Source organism: Oncorhynchus mykiss, chromosome 1 (assembly GCF_013265735.2).
Source record: "Oncorhynchus mykiss isolate Arlee chromosome 1, USDA_OmykA_1.1, whole genome shotgun sequence".
Taxonomy (NCBI): domain Eukaryota; kingdom Metazoa; phylum Chordata; class Actinopteri; order Salmoniformes; family Salmonidae; genus Oncorhynchus; species Oncorhynchus mykiss.
The window spans coordinates 28,765,946-28,787,475 of record NC_048565.1 but is presented as its reverse complement, the minus strand read 5'-3'; the positions used below and the strand labels follow the sequence as shown (position 1 = coordinate 28,787,475).

Below are 21,530 nucleotides of genomic sequence, written 5' to 3'. Positions count from 1 at the left end.
TTTGTGCACTTAATTAAAATGGAGTTGGTCCCCCCTTTGCTGCCAGAACAGCCTCCACTCTTCTGGGAAGGCTTTCCACCAGATGCTGGAACATTGCTGCGGGGACTTACTTCTATTCAGCCACGAGCATTAGTGAAGTCGGGCATTGATGTTGGGCGATTAGGCCTGGATCGCAGTCAGCGTTCCAATTCATCCCAAAGGTGTTTGATGGGGTTGAGGTCAGGGATCTGTGCAGGCCAGTCAAGTTCTCCCACACCGATCTCTACAAACAAGTTCTGTATGGACCTCGCTTTGTGCACGGGGACATTGTCATGCTGAAACAAGAAAGGGCCATCCCCAAACTGTTGCCACAAAGTTGGAAGGACAGAATCGTAGTGTTAATGTTTCCTTTCAATGGAACTAAGGGGCCTAGCCCAAACGATGAAAAACAGCCCCAGACCATTATTCCTCCTGGCAACCGCCAACCCTAAATTCGTCCGTCGGACTGCCAGATGGTGAAGTGTGATTAATCACTCAAGAACATGGTTCCAATTCTCCTGAGTCTGAAGGCGACAAGCTAATATTCACAGGTGATCAGGCATTGCTCATATCAGGTGAGCAGCTGGAACTTATGATTTATCCACATTTCAGTATAGTATAATAGTAAAGCATAGTCTATTTCACAGAGGTGATATCAATTTTGAGAAATAGCTTGAAAAACTAAATGTTAGTAATCCTGGTCCTCCACACATTTCCATTTTTTATTTTATCTTTATTTTACCAGTTCGGTCTCATTGAGATGATTTAAACTCTTTTACAAGAGAGACATGGCCAAAATAGCAGCACACAGAGTTGCAGACACGTTTACAACGTAAAACACAAAGAACTACAGTTTAAAAAACACCAATTTACACACTTAACAGCAAGATGATTTGGGAAAGTGTGGTGCAACTAGGAGTCAAAATATTGACAGCCCCCCACTTCATTTTCCATAACTTTCCATAATTTCCCCTTATAGTGTTAACCTAGCTATTAACTAATATAAAGGGACAAGCTCCTTTCATTTGGAACTGGAATGTTTTTCTCCCTTTCTCCGTACGGGCCTTAGACACAATCACCAAAACACAGTCAAGTGAGCACAGGCGAGCTGTTTCAATATGGCCTTATAAATACCAATGATGTAATCTCCGAAGAGCTAATGAAGGCCAGCCCACTCTCATATAGAGGATACAGTGATGTGTGAACGCTTTAAAGTCAGTAATAAACCTCAGCGCCCCATTGTACACAGTGTCCAGCATACATAATGACTCCACAGGGGCATACATGTACAAGATATCACCATAATCAATTACAGGGACAAAAGAATCGGAAACAAGCCTCTTTCGCACTTTAAAAGAAAAACATGACTTATTATGAAAATAAAAACTAAACTTGAGCCTAAGCTTTTTCACAAGACCTTCGACTTGGGGTTTAAAGGTGAGACACTCATCTATCAAGATACCAAATTCTTGTAATTTGCCACTTTCTATTTGCTTGTCCTGCATAGTCACTATACATGGAAGAGTATGAGGTTTCATCTTAGATTTTGTGAAAACCATCTGTACATTACAAGAACATAGTCAAAGTAAGGGGCTTGGCTGACCTCAGATCAACAATGGATGCCACTTTGCTATTGGCTGACAAATTGATCGCATCATCAAACACCAGTGTTCCTCCTCTGACCTCTTTCCCTTTCCAAAGGTGACCTGGCCAACCAGGCGTTTGGATGACTTCCTGGCTGCATGGATCTCGTACACAGAGACCACAATGCAGCACGCCCTGATCTGTGGGTCTGGCAGGGTGAACATCATGACTTCGTTGAAGACGGTCACTTCACACAGGGTCTTAGCAGTGGACTTCTGGTGCCGCAGCTTGAACTGGTTGCAGAGGACACTGATCCGGGCATACAACCGAACTAGAAAAATGAAACTAACTTTGTTTAAACAATCACCAATCAATCCTACCTGTATCTACAACGCAACAGTATACAACGTCTGCTCAATAATGAGTTTATCACACAAGAAAAGTGGCATTTACCTTTGTCTTTTTGACTTTGCTGAGGCAGTGCCCTGATCTTCAGCAGACCCACCTCCAGTCTCTGGAGGGTGTGGAGGTACTTTAGAGAGAGAAGCACCTCTCCAACCATGTCCTGGAAATGGTAATACTGTATTACTAAAGTCATGACAGTACACCGACAGGTTTGATATCATTTGAACATACACTCACTCCCCTGTGTATTTATTTGGACAGTGAAGCTAAAAGTTAAAATTTGGCTCTATACTCAAGCATTTTGGATTTGAGATCAGACGTTTTATATTTTTTATTGAAATAACCTTTATTTAACTAGGCAAGTCATGAGGCGACAGTACAGAATGCCACCTTTAATTTGAGGGTTTCTGTATACGTATCAGTTTTACTGTTTAGAAGTGAAAGCACTTTATGTATCTAGTCCCCCCATCTGAAGGTGTCATAAGTATTTTGAACAATTCACTTACAGTGTATTCAATTTAGTCAAAGTTTAGTATTTGGTCCCAAATTCCTAGCACACAATGACTACATCACACGTGTGACTCTACAAACTTGTTAGATGCATTTGCAGTTTTTTTGTTGTTTGTGTTTCGGATGATGTTTTGCCCAATATAAATGAATGCTAAATAATTTATTGTAAATAAGAATATAATACACTACCAGTCAAAAGTTTTAGAACACCTACTCATTCAAGGGTTTTTCTTTATTTTACTATTTTCTACATTGTAGAATAACTATGAAATAACACATATGGAATCATGTGGTAACCAAAAGTGTTAAATAGATTCTTCAAAGTAGCCACAAATTGCCTTGATGACAGCTTGCACACTCTTACCAGTCAGAAGTTTGGACACACCTACTCATTCAAGGCTTTTTCTTTATTTTTACTATTTTCTACATCATAGAATAATAGTGAAGACATCAAAACTATGAAATAACACATATGGAATCATGTAGCAACCTAAAGTGTTAAACAAAAATACATTTTGATTTGTTTAACACTTCTCTAGTTACTACATGGTTCCATATGTGTTATTTCATAGTTTTGATGTCTTCACTATTATTCTACAATGTAGAAAATAGTCAAACAAATTAAGAAAAACCCTTGAATGAGTAGGTGGATCCAAACCTTTGAATGGTACTGTGTATGTAGCAGAAAAGCTGTAAAAAAAAACAAACAAACAAGATTTGTGGATGGGTTCAGAAAATAACAAATATATATAACACACTATTAGTGAATTTGTCCAAATACTTCAAATTGGGGGACTAGACACATAAAGTGCTTTCATTTGTAAACGGTAAAACGTATGTATGAAAATACCTTCAAATAGAAGATGACATTCTGAGCTGTCGCCTCATAAACATTTGATCTCAAATCCAAAATGCTGGAGTATAAAGCCAAAATCAATGTTTTAGCTTCACTGTCCAAATAAATACATAGCGGAGTGTAGGTCCAGATAGAGTGAATCATCCACCTTTTGTGGTGTCTGTAGATCCTCCAGTACTTCAAGAGGGTATGAGATTTTCACATCACACAGAGAAACTCTGACCTCTCCCAAGAACCCATGCCTGGAGAACTTATCAAAGTCTCTGACCTGCAGAAAAGAGGAAAATATTTTGGTTATCTGATTTAATTTAGCTAATCAATGTAACACTACGTTATGTACCTCAAACCTGACGGTGGTGTGAGGGACATCCTCCTCCTCCATAGAGCAGGAGAACTGGTCCCCAAACGTAGGGCTGCTGCTGTCCTTCACCATACGGGACTGCCACTCATGGAGCACACACTGCAGTGAAGGAGAGGACTGCTCCTCCTTCTCCTCCTCATTATCATGCTTGGCCCATAGCAGCCGAACCCTCACAAAGGGGTCCACACTGCGGCTGAAGTCCCTGACCGGCAGGCCCCGGGCCTCCAGGACGGTGACCACCAGTCTGGACTGCAGCTGGTCATAGTAGAGGGAGAAGCGCAGGGAGCCCTTCAGCTGGTTCCCCAGGCCAGGCAGCTCCACATGGCTGCCCATGGACAGGCAACGGCTCAACCTCTGTGCCTCTTCATGGAGCTTCTCCACCTGGGGAACAGATATGGTCATACTGTCTATTTCAGTGCGTTCTCTAAACCACAACTCACTGAGATAAGCCCTCTGTTTGATTTATGTCCATTCAAGAACAGCACGACTGTAAAGATACACACAGAATGTTAGCAATTCATCATAGTAGAAGCTTGTTGCTCCATATTTCAGTGTAGACATAAGACAAGATGGGAGAGCGTTCCTTGTGAGTAACCAAAGGAATTAATAGTTACAAGTAATAGAGTGCTCTAACCTTAAAATTAGGCCTCTGGGTTTCCATGTAGAGGTCTTCTGTCTTTGCTGGCTTTCCATCAGATGAAAGTAAGTCATCCACTGCATTGAATAGAGAATTAAAGCAGCATCCAAAAAATATTGGAATTTGCAATAAAGAATTCCATCCAGTTCTACTGTACGTTGGTGCTTGACCCATATATGGTTTAACCAACAACCAACTGATAACTTATTTAGTTAACTTACCAGGTTCCTTTGGAGCCTGTGAGCAGTAGTGGTATAACTGCCACACCAGAATGCCCATAGCAATCAGGAAGAGGGTTACAGAGATTCCCAGGATACAGTACTTGACCTCTTCATTGAAGGGCATGCGTAGGTCCCCAATAGACAGGTCTACAGTGGGAAGGACACGCATGTCTCTCTGCCATCTAAAACCCTGCAGAGCAGGATGCCATATCATTTCAGCACTTGTAATGTTCTATTCAAATCGTATATTGACCCTGGTGTCCTACAGTATATGCAAAATTGGTGCAATTCTCAACGTTTAAACAACATTCATGAGATCCAGTAACAAACTTTAGACCACAGTCTCCTCTATGGAATGTTACTTCAACATTTTCATGTTCGACCCATCACAGGTTCATATTATTAATGCACATTTACATTTTAGAGATACATTTTTCTGTTAGTGTTGCTGTATAACAACTCTGTAACAGTCATAACAAGGAGATTATATCAGATAAGTAAACTAAAGATATCTATCATGTCATCTGGCTCCCCAATAACATGTTACAGTATTACACAATGTACAAGCACTGTACATATCAATAAAGTCACCCTATATCCTTAATCACTCTATTCTGTCCATTCATTTACAATTGGCAGATACAAATATACAGTGACACACTGGCAAACATCATCTGATAGAACTACAGTTATGGTAAAAGACTAAACACAATGTGATATGTGTGAAGTAAGAAAATAAGACTTAATACCATATGACATCATCCGTCTGTCCCTCTCCATTCACTATCACCTGTGTTTCCATTACCATACATTCATCCTCTGGCAAAATGACTTACTGATCCTATCCACCACCTGGTTTAACAGGTCTGATTAGTTTCTAAGGAAGTTTCCAGACTGCCTTGTCTTATTGTACTTTCTCCACAAGCAGCCTTGACATTTGTAGATAGACGGTTTCACATTACTCTCTGGCTCATTGTTCCACCAGCACTATTTGCAAAGCAACTGTTAGATAAGGTTTGTCACATGCAGTACCCAAATAGCTGCCAGAAGAATGATAAGACAGTGCAAATAAAATAAAACAGGCTTAAATTATTTCAGCATTTACCTAACAGTGTTTGGATAACTAAAGAGCAAACTAAAGCATTCTTAACATACGGATGAAAAAGTTTTTTTAATCATATCCACTTCCTTGTTCCTCATTTTCTAAAAACTTTTGTGCACAACTTGTATTTCAGATTGATCTAACATCAGAAAAACTCCTACTATGCGTCATAGGGGATAACACATGGGATAAATGTTATTTTGCAGGATTCTTACAAAATTTTCTAAAGACACGTAGTACAAATAAATACTCTCCATTACTATATTATGTAATAACACCAAAATGCTTTTCATTGGAAAAGAGAGCCATAAAATGCATCACCCTTTCAGACATAACAGTGGGATATTTCTATATAATGACATAAAGAACTGGATCATTCACTGCTCAGAAATAAAATATTATAATTGAATATCCTCTTAGAATTTGTGGTTTACAAAGAAGTCACATGGGAAGTTACTTATACAAAGCTTTATCTTTTGTTTTATATGTAATGTAAGTGCCTTAATGTGTCTGGACCCCAGGAAGAGGGATCCCTAATAAATTCAAATACAAATAAGAACAGCTTTCTCAAAGAAAAACAGAATGTCAACTATTTTATTACTTGCCACTTCAACCTGTTGCACATAGGCCTACAGTACAATTTACTTGTCTATTTTTAATAACATAGGTTAGGCATACAGTATCAGTGTTACAGCAAATTAAGCTTATGTCATATATAATGAACAAAAACACAGCATGTAAAGTGTTGGTCCCATGTTTCATGAGCTGAAATAAAAGATCCCAGAAATGTTCCATATGCAAAAAAGCTTATTTCGTGCACAAATTTGTCTACATTCCTGTTAGTGAGCATTTCTCCTTTGCCAAGATAATCCATCCACCTGACAGTGGCATATCAAGAAGCTGATTAAACAGCATGATTATTACACAGGTGCACCTTGTGCGGGGGACAATAAAAGGCCACTCTAAAATGTGCAGTTTTGTCACACAACACAATGCCACAGATGTCTCAAGTTTTGAGGGAGCGTGCAATTGGCATGCTGACTGCAGGAATGTCCACCAGAGCTGAATGTTGATTTCTCTACCATAAGCCGCCTCCAAGGTTGTTTTAGAGAATTTGGCCGTACGTTCAACCAGCCACAGAACTGTACATGTGTAACCACGCCAGTCCAGGACCTCCACATCCGGCTTCTTCACTTGTGGGATCATCTGCGAACAGCCACCCTGACAGCTGATGGGTTTGCACAACCAAAGAATTTCTGCACAAACTGTCAGAAACCCCCTCAGGGAAACACATCTGCGTGCTCGTCGTCCTCATATTTCTGTTTTTTTCTCCACCTTCTTGCCATTAAATCGAGTTAAGGAGGAAATCAACGCCTTTGCAGCCTGAATGGAGAATGTGTCATGTATGAACTGGTCCACGGGAAGTGTAGAAGTGTGTATAATCAGCTGCATGCATTCGCCATCTTCCGGCCTTTGTGCTAGGTTTCTGGCAATAATCTTACCCGGAGCAGAGCTCACATCACCAGAATTCCACTATTTGCAGACCGAGGCCTCGCCTGGGTCCTGTCACCTTTAACATTAGTCCCCAAAAATTAAGCGTAACTCATGGTTATTATGAAAAGCCATTAGATATTTTGGCCTATTTCTTCATATGCACTGTAGTGACTACTGACTCTACAGTACACAAAGATTTACTTCAGTGGTTTAGCGTAGTCACCTAATTAAAGGCAGAGGGCGCAATAACCACATCAACAGTAGGCCTACATAGCACATCATGGAAAGTAAATGTAGCCGAATGTGTGTAGTATTTAGTTCAAAAGTATTAGGCCTAAAGCACCTTATCCTTTTGCCTACCCGACTATGGTAAGACAAGTTCACCTTCTCACTAATACAGTTCACTTTGTGCTTGAATCATTGCTGAAAAGGAAGAATCTGACATTTACACAAACTGTGTAACCATTTTTATTTTACAGAGAACTTACACTGGTCTGACATTACCGAAATCTGAGAAACTCTGAAGATTACAGTGCACAATCACGATGATCAGATTTGTACCATTCAAATTAACGTCGGTTTAATGAATCTATGAAACAGATGTGGATAGTGATGTTGGCCAGAAAAAGATCAGGGGTACAGTAGTTAAAAATCTGTGTCTATTCGGAACAGAAACAGATGCTTCCACCTAATGTGCAAAATAAAATAATTCTAACTCCTGAGACCACATGGTGTCAGAGTCCTGGAACCTCAGAGCAGGTGGTTGAAAACCCATTTAAAGCTTCTACGGACATGCTTTAGAACATTTGTGACCCTGCATTCCATAATGTACAAGGTGGAGTCCACCATTAATCTTGTTCTTTCACAACACAAAGTAAAAACCAGTGCTTGGCTTTGAGGGAAAGTGTGTTACAGGGCACCTGAGCTGTGCTTTCCATGGCCCCTCAGAAACATACACCACAGGAGGCTGCTGAGGGGAGGACGGCTCATAATAATGGCTGGAATGGAGTGAATGAAATGGAATCAAACATAGAAAACTTGTGTTTGCTGCATTCGATATCATTTCATTTATTCTGTTCTAGTGATGACTATGAGCCCGTCCTCACCAATTAAGGTGCCACCAGCAGCCTGTGATGTACAGTACACTACTGAAAGTCAGAGGGCAGTGCACCACTGAAAATCAGGGGGCATGGGAGTAAACGGCAATGTGCAAGCAACAAAACACCTTTCATGCTCCTGAAATTGAGAGTCAAGAGTTCATACAGTATACAGCATATATTACACACACTACCGTTCAAAAGTTTGGGCTCACTTAGAAATGTCCTTGTGGCCAGTTTTAATACTTCTTTAAAATCAGAACAGTTTTCAGCTGTGCTAACATAATTGCAAAAGGGTTTTCTAATGATCAACTAGCCTTTTAAAATTATAAACTTGGATTAGCTAACAACGTGCCATTGGAGCACAGGAGTAATGGTTGCTGATAATGGACCTCTGTACACCTATGTAGATATCCCATTAAAAATCAGCCGTTTCCAGCTACAGTAGTTATTTACAACCCTAACAATGTCTACATTGTATGTCTGATCAATTTGATGATATTTTAGTGGACAAAAAAAAAACTTTTGAACGGTAGTGTATATAAATAATCTGTTTGATTAAATGGTACAGTATCAATGGGAGATGTGGCAGATGTTGATTGTTAGACAGTGCACTTCCGTTACACAGCAAAATAACATCCTTAACACACATTGTGGCTGGCGGATCATCACAACCAGGGACTCCATGCAGCACATATCATCCCACATAAAACAAGTGCCATGACCCCAGTACCATCACCTAGAAAGGTTTCACTGGCATTAAAGTTTAAACAAAGGTTTGCAGCACCTGACATCTTTTTTTGAAAAAGGTTTTGTAAATTAATCCTTAATAAATTAGACGCACATTTCAATACAATTACCTTAAAGAGACAGTATTTTTAGTAAAGAATTTTCTAGAAAAATGTCTTAACCATTATTACTTTGGTGTTCCATATCACAGCCAATAGTTGAGCACAGTTCTTAGATACAGGGTGTGCTCAGGCCAAGTAAGAGGACATGCTGCAATATAAGACATGATTCCAAACAGTGATATTGTGCTTGTTAGTTTTCATTGTCAAGTATGACTTACACAAGATATTTTGAGCTCATGACCACAGCATGCATGTCTGAGGGAGGGTAAAAAAAAAGATTCAAGAATTCCATGAATATTTTTTCAGGGAACCGCACATTAAAAACCTAGTCACAGAAAGTCCAACATACAATATCTAGACAATGCCAACAGAAAATTCAAAATAAAATAACCCTATGGTATCTTATTACGTTTGATTCTTTCCCTAAAGGAAAGCAGAGGAGAGGGTTCATTTACATAAGTTGTTTTGATTTTCCTGTCTGAAGCTACCGCCCCTCCTTCCTCTGGTGGTGACTACGGTGTGACTCCTGGTTAGCCATCTCACTTGGTCACTGCATGGATACCTTGTGCAAGGTAACCCACATTGCCAGAGGTGACGCCAGCCATGGAGATACGCCCATCCTTTGTCATGTAGACGGAGAACTCCTTTGTGAGGCGCGCCACCTGCACAAGTTGGAATAGTTACTCATTACGACTCATCAACTGCATTTTAAGCTATTTAATATCTAGACAGATACTTATAAGTATAGCCACGTTCAATGTTTCATCCAATGATTCCTTACCAGTAAGTAACCCAATGGAAACCACATACTATATTATGAGACAGTGTAGAGTCTCAGCAAGTTACTCTACCTGTTCAGGCTTCAGCCCTGTGAAGCAGAACATGCCAATCTGGTCAATGACGTGCTGCCAGTTCTGAGTGGAGCCCTCCTTCTTCAGGTTGGCCACTAACAGCTCCCTCATTGTGATGATGCGGTTAGCCATGCCATGCACCTCCCCCAGCCTAGGGAGAGAAGAGCTGTCACTCAACTGGGCCCGTATCATGTTGGCTATGCGGCAATTGAAATATGACACTTCGTGGATGACTTACTCACCACTCTTTGTACAGGTCTGGTGTATTGAGGATGGTGGCAGCGATGCGCGCCCCGTTCATGGGAGGGTTGGAGTAGATGGGCCGAATGAGGATCTTCAGCTGGGACTCCACACGCTTGGCCTCCTCAGCATCCTTACACACGACAGTGAAGCCCCCAACACGCTCACCTGAAGACATCACACACCACCACACAAGCTTAGCTTAAATAATAAATATGGTATTTTGTTTCCCCCAAAACATTATCCTCAAATTTGACCAATGCAATTATCATAACTCACCATAGAGACCCATGTTCTTAGCAAAGGACTGAGAGAGCACAATGTTGTGGCCTTGCTCAATGAAATAACGGACAGCCCAGGCATCACGGTCAATATCACCACTGGCAAAGCCCTGGTAGGCCATGTCAAAGAACACTAGGAGGTTCCTTTTCTGGAAGAGAAAAACATGAGAACTTGTTATGTACAGTACCTTCAGAAAGTATTCACAGCCCTGGACTTTAAAAATAAAACAAACAACTTTGAATATCCCTTTGAGCAGTTATTAATTACACTTTGGATGGTGTATCAATACATTCAGTCACTACAAAGATAGAGGCGTCCTTCCTAAGGAGAGGAAGGACACCACTCAGGGATTTCACCAAGAGGCCATTAGAACAGAGTTTAATGGCTGTGACAGGAGAAAACTAAGGATGGATCAACAACATTGTAGTTACTCCACATTTTTTTATTTTACCTTTATTTAACTAGGCAGGTCCGTTAAGAACAAATTCTTATGTTCAATGACAGCCTAGGAACAGTGGGTTAACTGCCTATACTAATCTAAATACTAATCTAAATTACAGTGAAAAGAAGGATGCCTATACAAAATAAAAACATTCCAAAACATGCATCCTGTTTGCAATAAGGGACTATAATAAAACTGAAAAAATGTGGCAAACAAATGAACTTTATGACCTGAATACAAAGAGTTATGTTTGGGGCAAATCCAAACACAGCACATCACTGATTACCACTCCTCATATATTCAAGCATGGTGGTGGCTGCATCATGTTATGGATATGCTTGTCAAGAACTAGGGATTTTTTTTTTAAATAAAAAGAAACAGAATAGGGCTAAGTACAGCCAAAATCCTACAGGGAAACCTGTCTCAGTCTGCTTTCCAACAGACACTGGGAGACAAATTCACTTTTCAGCAGGACAATAAACCAAAACATAAATGCCAAAATATACAATAGAGTTGCTCATCAAGATGACATTGAACGTTCCTGAGTGCCATAGTTACAGTTTTGACTTAAATCTACTTGCAAATCTATGGCAAGACTTGAAAATGGCCGTCTAACAGTGATCAACCACCAACTTGACAGAAATTTTAAAAGAATAATGTGCAAATATTGTACAATCCAGGTGTGTAAAGCTCTTAGAGACTCACAGCTGTAATCTGCTAGTGCTGAGCAATTGACTTAAATTTCTGTAATTTTTTCAGTTTTTAAACAACTAATTGACCAAATGTCGGTTAAATGATTTGAATTCCATTTCGTTCTGTTTTTTTTCCCTGTGAGCTCAATGCGCACATTGCAGTTCCTCTGGAGATAAATCAGATGCAGCCTGAACTGTGCGATGTAGTAGGGAGTTGTTTCCAACAGGGCAATATTCTATGGTTTAGTGTATAAAACGTGGTAATTAACTACAATGACCATAATCCACTGCATATCTACTTGTCCGGTCTGTGTTTCTTTTATGCCTGCTACGGAAGAGGCAGAAGAATGCACGATCGTGAGGGGATAGAGAGAGCAGCTGTTGCTTCCTAATCTATCGCTAACCAGGGTTTGTACAGACAGTGGCAAGTCAAGGTCTTAAGTACTTTTTCAAGCACTAATATTTATTTTCAAGGACCATCAATTTGCAATAGTTTCTATACGCAATTGTTTCTAGTCGCCACAAGATGGCAGTATATCGCCACAACCCCATGAAAAAAAAACACTAACTTACTATTATTCATCACTACCTTACAAGTTCTACTCAATATGTTTCACTACATACATGAGTGGTAAGTCAGTACTGAAGATGTTGACTGATTTCCTTATATGAACTGTAACTCAGTAAAATCTTTGAAATTATTGTGTTTATATTTTTGTTCAGTGTAGATATTACATTTCTTTATATTTAAATCCTCTTAATATTTCACTACATTTTAGGTCCCCCAGGCTGTCCCAACATGACATGAAAGTGAATTCTGACAGTGTAAAAGGACCTTAGTTAACTATAGAATGTATTCAATGCCCATTTGAAGAGAAAAATGTTATTGTGTTTGATAAAATTAAAGATTCTCTCAGGGGACACTATTTCAAATGGGGACAACACATGAGGCCCAGACCCCGAGTTGGGGAACCATCGTACTACTAACCTCTCTGCCTGCTTGCTTCAATGTTTCCTCTCTCTGTGTATGGGTAGCCTAGTGGTTAGAGCGTTGGACTAGTAACCGGAAGGTTGCAAGTTCAAACCCCCGAGCTGACAAGGTACAAATATGTCGTTCTGCCCCTGAACAGCTAGTTAACCCACTGTTCCTAGGCCGTCATTGAAAATAAGAATTTGTTCTTAACTGACTTGCCTAGTAAATAAAGGTAAAATAAATAAAATAAAAAAAATCTCCTTTGCCTCCTTCAGCCTGACTCACCACTGTCTGTCTCACTACTCATTGTAAAGAAAAGGTATTTTGTTATGAGAATGTATACTAGCCAATCTTTTGATTATAGCTAGCTTAATTTCATTCAACTGCTCCTGCTGAGGTCAGGCTCCGTTCAACGTTAGCTTCTAACTTCATCCTTCTAGCCAGCTAGTTATAGCTAGCTAACTTGCTAACAGCCAGAGCCCTTACCTACCTAGCCAGCTAGACATCGGAATGAAATATCATCGACTACTTACCAGTTGTACACTCATTCTCAGAGAGTGAGTTTTTTTTGTTTTTGTGGGATGTCTGTTGACATGGCAGGAGGCGAGGGAAGTTTTTTTTTTTAACTACAAAAACCACTGTCCGGGGGAGCAGGAAACATAACGAGCATACATGAATCATTTATGATTCCACTCGTTCACCAAGGTAAGCACGATTAGAACTCAGATCAAGAATCCTTCTGAGCGTTGCTCAACGCTGGGAACGCAATAGAAGTGAGTAAATGAAAATTAAATAAAGAAATGCGAGTAAATGCTATTTCACAAATAAAAAGGTGCGTAAGCGGAATTTATCCTCTACTACATCCCTGGATGGGTCTGGCAAAACCATTCATAAAAATCTATATCCTGCAGGCAGGGTTGAATCTACATTTGCCCGGCATTTAAGCACCTCAAGCAACTTCCGCGAACCCTGCTCTACCTGAAAATACATGATCTAAGTGATTGATAGCTGTTATTCAGCAGTCATAAAAGTATGCTTTATTTAGTTTGAAGAACTACAAAATAGCGACTTTGTCAGACAGCATATGCAGCAGCTCTAGAGATGAGATGATGACTTGGAATGAAATAAATAACCAAATGTAATACACACAACTGAAATATGTTAAGCAGTAAAGAGCAGTCACTATCATCATGGGAGTTTTATTAATTGTGTTGTTACAGCATTCAACCTAAATTATCTAAATCCGTGATCATTTTTTTAAATAATCGAACTGACCTCAAAAAGCACTGATCGCTGCCAAAGGTGACTAACATGTCAAGGTGTGAATACTTATGTAAATTAGATATTTGTATTTCATTTTCAATAAATTTGTAAAAATGTCTAAAAACATTTTAACTTTGTCGTTAAGGGGTATTGAATGTAGATGGGTGAGAATTTTGTAAAATATTGAATCCATTTTAAATTCAGTTTAACAACAAAATTTGGATTCAGTCAAGGGGTATGAATACTATCTGAAGGCACTGTATTTTGGCCTGGTTGGTGGATAATTAGGTTTCATCTGGCTACTGGGTCGTTCCACCAATTTAATACATTTTTTTGTAGTAGAAAACATTTGTTTCACCTAATCTTAACATTGTCATAAAGAGCACATGTTCAACATAATAAAAAACACATTTCAGTGTAAACTTAAAACGACTAAAACCAGATATAAAGTATGTAGAAAAGATTATGACCTATAATATTTTTAATAATATAATCTTTGAGAACTAACAATCACCAAATTAAAATCTAGACAGTCAGGGAGAATGGAAAATTCTCCGTAGCCGTATTGATTTTGTTTTATGTTTAAGCAAAAGAACAGCAATAGCCATTGAAAAATTAATAAAATTGCAGGAAATTAGCTTTAAAACTGCAAAATTAAGAATTGCCGCTCTATGGAGAAATGTCGCATTGCAGGAAATGGATTTTAAAATGCTAAATATTCTACACAGCCAAGATAGGGGCCTCTAAAATGTGTTCTAAAATTCAGCAGCGTCAATGGGCCAGCCGCACCCATTGCCATGCCCACCCCCTAAAACTGTAACAGGGTTGACGTTTAATCTTAAATATCAGCCATAAATCCCCTTGTGACAAGGGGAATAGAAGCTGCTTGTGTACAACAGAGAGGGGCAAATGAATGCAAGCTTCATCACCCAAAAATGATTGTTAAAAAACATTTCTAGCCTGTTAATCTATGGGTAACAGGGTTGATGTGTTATTCTCGACCCGTTCAGTTTCCCTCCACAAAAAAAACAGAAAATGGCCAAAAAGAGTAGAATCAGCTCACCTGCTTTTACACTATGATTTGACTAACAGATGTTCAAGTATCTTTTAAAACAATTTTTTAAAGGAATAGTTTTACCATATTAAAAGGAGAGTTCAGTTCATTTAACAGGGTTGACCTTAAAATTAGGGACAGGTTTGTTTGTTTTCATGTTGTCTATATTAAAAAGGGCACTTCATTTAATATAACAGGCTTCTCAAATTCAATATTTGTGCACAATTTCTACCTAAAATATCAAAGGGACGCAAAAGGCACTCATTTCATGGAACGACCCTACTACTTTTTCACTTTATATTCAGTTGCGTTTACCTTCACCAGGTTAGCAATCTCCTTCCACTGCTCTGGCCGAGGGTCCACTCCTGTGGGGTTGTGGGCACAGGCATGAAGCATGATGATACTTTTCTCAGGTATTTTCTGAATAAGAGGAAACAATAACACATTTGTTCATCTATAATCCAGCAGTTACTTTAAGTACACATTGATAGGGAGAGTACAATGTGTACACATTGGTAGGGGATGATTAGGCTTCTGTGCCATGTCTTACAGAGATGTCATTCAGGGCTCCCTGGAAGTCAAAGCCACAGGTCTTTGGGTCATAGTAGGTGTAGGCCTTCAGTTGCATCCCAGCATCTCTGAAGATGGGTGTATGGTTCCCCCAGGAGGGCTTGGGCAGGTACACATCCCGGGCCTCTGTATGGAAACGGGACTGAGGGAGGGGAGCAGGAACAAAGACAGTGGGGAAAAGAAGAGACTTTCATTCATTAGCATTCATGATGAAGGTTGGATTTGTAAAAAAAATAAAAAATACATTTTTTTTTTAAAAGCAAAAGGATCAGGGCTCTTACCAGGAAGTTGGCTCCGATTCTCAAGGACCCAGTTCCAGAAATTGTTTGGACAGTGATGTTCTGGGAACAAGGAATAAACAACAAACGGTCAAAATAAGGCTTCTAAAGCTGTGCTGTAGAATGTGGAATCAGGATGTCTGAGGTTCTAGGAAAGGCTCAACTTACCCTGCCACTCTTGGTAACCTCATTGTTGTCTCCCAAAGCCAGCTTGGCGCATGCTTTGGTAAAGTCCCCCAGACCACCAATAGCCAGGTATTCTTTGTCCAGCTTCTTTGCAGCAATCTGAGCTTCAGCCTAAGAATACAGAGGGTAAATGTCCAGCCAAAGTCTGTTGTTCTCTGTGTCCAAGTGATTGTAAGCAGCTAGGCTTTTTTTTTTTCTTTTTAACTTATAGTCTCTCATAAAATTTGGTTGTTTCTCATGTTTTAAGGTTTATAATGAGAGTCGTCATCATCATCATCAAGCAGTGATTACACACCTTGCGAACACAGCTGAGGACATATGGTTTGCCCTGGTCATCACGGTATGCTCCTACACCCAGATTCATCTTCTTAGGGTTGGTGTCACGCTTGTAGGCCTCTGACACCCCCAGGATGGGGTCAGGGGGACCCATCTGCACCTCGGACCACCATGAGCTGAGACAGTTGGGGAAGGAGATTGAACCATCCCGTAGAAGATAGAAAGGGTCAATTACAGACTTGCATCAACTCAATTTACACCCGATTAAGTAGTCTGATGCCTTTGCACTAAGTAGGATTTGATCCAAATTAGGTGATAATCCCCTAACAGTCTGAAGTTGATTAAACTAGTCTGCTTTCACACACAGGAATGTTGGATGTGGCAGCATGCATGTGGCAGCAACAACCAACCACTAATGTTGCAAGGATGACATTCTGTCATACACTTATATCATAATTTATTGCATCAATGGCTTCAGTTGATGGGCCTATCTTTCTTTCAGTGGTCAGCCAGTCACCAGCAGTACAGTAATGAAACATGCTTGACCAGTCATGTGGAGAGGGAAAAGCACTACATGCCCAGCTAAGCTCGTTAGTGTTTTGTGACCTTGTTAGTTTGCTACACATTAAAGTCAAATATTTCTAACAGTGCTAAAGCTGTTTCAACTCATCCAACTGCATGTAGCTACTATAGCTGTGGCTATCTGGTTACCAGTTAGCTGCCAAAACACATCGTTGTATCCTAGTTAAGTAACGTTAGGTTAGCTTGGCAGCTAGCTACTGAACAACCTTGGTTGCAAATAGCCAACCAGCCACACAAAGCCTATGAAATCAGTTACCTAACGTTATATCATTGGCTACTTTGCTAATTACCCGAAAATGGCTGCAAAAACCAACTAGCTAACATGCTAGTTGTCCATTTGTCTTGAGATAGCTAGCAACCAACCTGCTCCCTTTGAGGGAAAATACAAGGGGTCGTTCGTCTGCTAGCTAGCTCTGCACTGACTAGTTGTCTATGGCTGTCAGCTAACGTGGTAGCTAGTCAATAAAGTAGTAAGTACTCTCGGAGCACATTTTACCTGGCACGAATGGAGAGCACACCCAATGGAGGGTGTACACCGACGGTAGAAACGATCTTGCTAGATTTCAACAGGGCCATTGCTGGTACTCAACACAACACGCACGGAAAACCGTCTCCTGAGTTCCCACAAACTGTACTATGTAGCTCTGCTGTCAATTGCAGCACACCCCCACGTGCTCAACAGCGCCACGAAGAAGAGTTCAGTCTTTTTGAGTGCACTGTAGGTTTGGGAGTAGCATGTGATACATATTATTGGCCACTTGGTAGCAATACAGCCCCATAGTAGTTTATCAAATACATGGTCTCCATGCAGAAGATTCCACAGCCCATACGGGTTTGTAAATGCTATTGTATTTATTAGCCCACCCAGTGTACTTACTGTAAATGTTGACATCTTAAATAAGTTGATAATCAGCTCTTTATTGTCATTAAATATGTCACATTCAAAGATTGATTAGGTTATACAGACCACAGTCCCAACGGCAATCAAGCATGCACAGCCTTACCTGGAATGCTTTATTTGTTGGTTGCATTCACTTAAAGTGTTACCATTGAAAAATAAGTTTTCTACCAATGCATGCAAATGGTTACTGTAGCTTACCATGTCCAGTCATTGCAGTGTCTTTCAGTGCTTTATCACTCCATTTTAAAACAAAAAAAATTATCCTTATGATCTAGAATATTAGATGCAATATTAGTCCATCGTTTATAACTGTGAAATAGATGTGTGGGAATGTTTGTAAATGCAATAAATTTAGAGATTCTCTCAAGTCAAGGGAGAGATGTTCGGTGGACTTTTTCTATGACTGAGTGATGAAATTGCAGATAACATTTTCATGCAGGAAGGACTAAGTGCATTCCGCTGTGTATAGCAAAAGTGAGGTGTGATTTAGGGTTAGTGAAGCAAGAGTAAGTGTACTTCTATCTCCGAGAAGCCTCTCCCTTTCTTCCCCCATCTTGTATTTCTAGCTTACCATCACCCAAACGACTTCCTCTCCTGTCTGCTTCTATATTAGTCTGCCTTTCCTCTCTGATTGAAACAGCAAGTCTGATGAAAAGGCCATTTTAATATTGTCATCTACAATCTGTGTGGAAAATGGAATGGATTTTAGTAAGTATAGCAGTGAAATGCTCTGATACCACAATCAATGAATGTGTAAACATAATTGAAGTTGAGAGAATATAGACTACTCCTGTTATATTATTGGATTTCCTTGTTGCCTTTGTACGGCACCAATATTATTTTGGATCTTGTATCTCACCACACAGGAAGCTATGTGTTGGGATGGCCTAAGTCCATAGCAAATGTATTATATTGCATTATGGGTTTGTGGGAGGATAGTCCCTTAGGATAAAGACTGGTTTGTCTGTGTGCAATTATCAACGCTGCAGTGGGATGCTTAGAAATACCTCTGTCATGTGCTGATGGCATGTTGTCAGTGTTAGATAACATTATTGACTTAATTTACAGTTTGTTAGTTGTCCAGTGCCGGTTCAGTGATTATCACTGGAATTGGGCCAGGCCTCAAAATGTTCCCAATATGGTTTTGTTTTAATTGGGCATTGCCTACATCTGTCTATCAGCTTGCCCCTTCCCTGTACATATGTACGTATTTCATTATTTAAACCATCTTGAGATTAAGCTTTTCAAACTTGTTTGTTTTACTCACAGGACCATCCATGTGTAGATCACAGGCAGCCGGCCGGTGGCACCTTAATAAGGTGAGGACGGGCCCATATTAATGGCTGGAATGGCATACATGGAATGGTATCGAACATATCAAGTTTATACCATTCTATTAACTCCATTCCAGCCATTACTATGAGCTGTTCTCCACTCAGCAGCCTCCTATGCAGATATTCATTATTTTGTAGTATACTGCACAGCAAAAAGGCTAATTTGTTCAGTATTTATGTCTTAGTCACCAGAGTGTGTATTGGTGTTTGTGTGTGTGGTACTCAGTGGATATACTGTAGGGAATCTAGGCAGAGACATCCATTCGATTAGTTATTTAATTCACAGGAGCTATATTTAAAGAGTACATCAATAAAACACCAAGTTTCCTTTCATACAATATATGTTTAAATAATGAAAGGTATATTCATGTATGCAACTGTTCTCCCTTGTTCTCCTCTCCATGTGTCTGATATCTAGTCATAATATCAGTTATTAGTTAAGATCAGGATGGTGATTGCACATTCAACAAAGCTAAAACACGTCTATGTGAATCTTAATGATAGATTGTTACTTTTGTTCACTCTTTTCATTGACATCCTTACATGTGAAACCTATATGGAGATAAACATGGTCATCATGAATTTGGAATATCTCTTTCCAAAGGAGACCTTGATGGGAGGTGCCCATGCAGATAGTAAATTGAGGTAGTACTCTGACTAAAAAATATACAGTACACTAATATGGTCTGTTAATAAGCATCTCATAGAAATTACTACAACATAACGCAAATGCTCATCTCTGTGCATTGCACATTGGATAAAAAAAGCCAGTCTTTTCCTGCAAAACATGGCTTTCAATTAAATATTTAAATAGTGATTATTAATTGATAGGAATTTCTACAAGCTCTGCTGTGAGAGAGGGAAGTTTTACTGCTGAATTATTGAACTTGTTTTAAAAGCATCTGCACACAATTAGAGGGGATTTTTACTAGAAATATGAAGTCGTGCTTCAGAAATACTGATAGAGGAAATTTAGGAATTTATACAAGTATTCTCTTGTCTGGTTACCAGTCTTTTTAGCTAACATTCCACTCCATGCCACTCCTGTCATTTGCCAAAAACCGGAGTGGCAAGGGGTGGAACGTAATACCTGAACAGAGACTGCAACCAGGCTAGGTATTCTCTTGTAATTATAAAAAATGTGAGTGTTTCTGTGTGTGGTTGCAGTACCTCCCTGATATCTGGTAATGACAGGGCTCTCTTTATTTGCTACTCATACACCAACTTAATCTTTATTAATACTAATTGATGTACTTTTTTTCAAAATCAATATTCAATTTAATGGATTATCAACAACATTTTTAACTACTGGAGTACTATGCCAGATATTCTTTGTGTAAATTCCAAGCACAAGGAGGTGTAGAGAGAGAGTAAGGTGTAGACCAAAAAAAAACTGAGAATCTTAATCGTAATATATATTTTTTAATGCTTTCTATCACATCCTCATTATAACAGTATCAGCCAGAAAACGCAACATAAAAAATCTAAATGTAACAGGGTAATAATATAAGGATGAAATACCAGATATATACATAGATGAACTAGATGGTAATTTTCCATGAAGAAAACTTGTGGGACTTGCTTTAACTCTTTAAAAGTATTTTTGTGGTAGTGGAAGAAGTTTAAAACATTTTAATTAAGCTAATCAGTTAAATATAGTCAAAGCTAAATGTAGTAAAATAATTGGTCTGCTTACTTTGATATACTACTTTATCAACCTTATTACCTTGGATTGTGGGGCAGTTAGAGCACACATTTCATCAGAAATAACTACATCCAGACTAAACTTTTATACACTCTCCTACTTGAATATCACAGTATATGACAACTGTAATAACAGATTACAGAAGATAATGAGGCATTGATGAAGTTTTAAATAAAACATAACTGTATTTTTTCACAACATATTTGGACGACAGCAGGATATTCATTAAATCCTCTCTGGGCTGGAGGAGGATAAATGGGAAGAGGGACCCACCGGCCAGAAAGGGGGAACCCCTTCCTTCAGAGCCCCTCTGCGCCCAGGGGGGGACACAAGTTAACTGAGCATAGCATACATCTGATAATCATTATTTGAAATGCAATTGTAGTTTCGTTTTTTTTACCATGAGCATGTAGACAGTTAAAAATGTATTTCGCTTTCACAACGTATTTTGACTTTTGCTTTTTTACACTAACATGAAGGAAGAACTAATGCGATACCAATGTTTTGGTCAAGATTCATACCTGAGAGATGTCTGAAGTGAAAATGCAGTACACATGGTTGTGTTAGCTGTAGTACGTCTGCAGCACACCTGAATGGAGGCAATGTTGTGGATGAGAAATGAACACTGGATTTTCAGCCTGGTATTCTTTTCTGTGGTAGCAGCTTGTATCAACCGTGCGTACCACCGTGCCCCTCTATCATGAAACAATGTCAAGATGGGCTTGCTTGACCTGGATAGCAGATCCTTGTTGAAGTTGCCACAGA

General features: G+C 39.4%; 2 protein-coding genes across 3 annotated transcripts; both read right to left on the bottom strand.

The window, feature by feature from the left end:
- Positions 1-719: 719 nt before the first annotated feature.
- Positions 720-5,579, bottom strand: LOC110520570 (synaptotagmin 1). 2 transcript variants are annotated; one of them, XM_021597967.2, is made up of 7 exons: positions 5,342-5,579; positions 4,593-4,774; positions 4,369-4,448; positions 3,714-4,115; positions 3,522-3,641; positions 2,056-2,167; positions 720-1,933 (listed from the first exon to the last, which is right to left on the bottom strand). In XM_021597967.2, the coding sequence occupies exons 2-7, from the start codon at positions 4,759-4,761 to the stop codon at positions 1,623-1,625; spliced, it is 1,194 nt and encodes a 397-aa protein (XP_021453642.1). In that variant the 5' UTR covers positions 4,762-4,774; positions 5,342-5,579; the 3' UTR covers positions 720-1,622. The 2 variants fall into 2 exon arrangements, with proteins under 2 accessions (XP_021453642.1, XP_021453635.1); XM_021597960.2 differs by having other exon boundaries at positions 4,593-4,782; positions 5,342-5,578.
- Positions 5,580-8,736: 3,157 nt separating this feature from the next.
- LOC110520559 (aspartate aminotransferase, mitochondrial) lies at positions 8,737-17,508 on the bottom strand. The gene is made up of 10 exons (XM_021597949.2): positions 17,322-17,508; positions 16,263-16,419; positions 15,950-16,078; positions 15,785-15,844; positions 15,484-15,645; positions 15,249-15,353; positions 10,507-10,657; positions 10,230-10,395; positions 9,988-10,138; positions 8,737-9,798 (listed from the first exon to the last, which is right to left on the bottom strand). The coding sequence occupies exons 1-10, from the start codon at positions 17,399-17,401 to the stop codon at positions 9,676-9,678; spliced, it is 1,284 nt and encodes a 427-aa protein (XP_021453624.2). The 5' UTR covers positions 17,402-17,508; the 3' UTR covers positions 8,737-9,675.
- Positions 17,509-21,530: the final 4,022 nt, after the last annotated feature.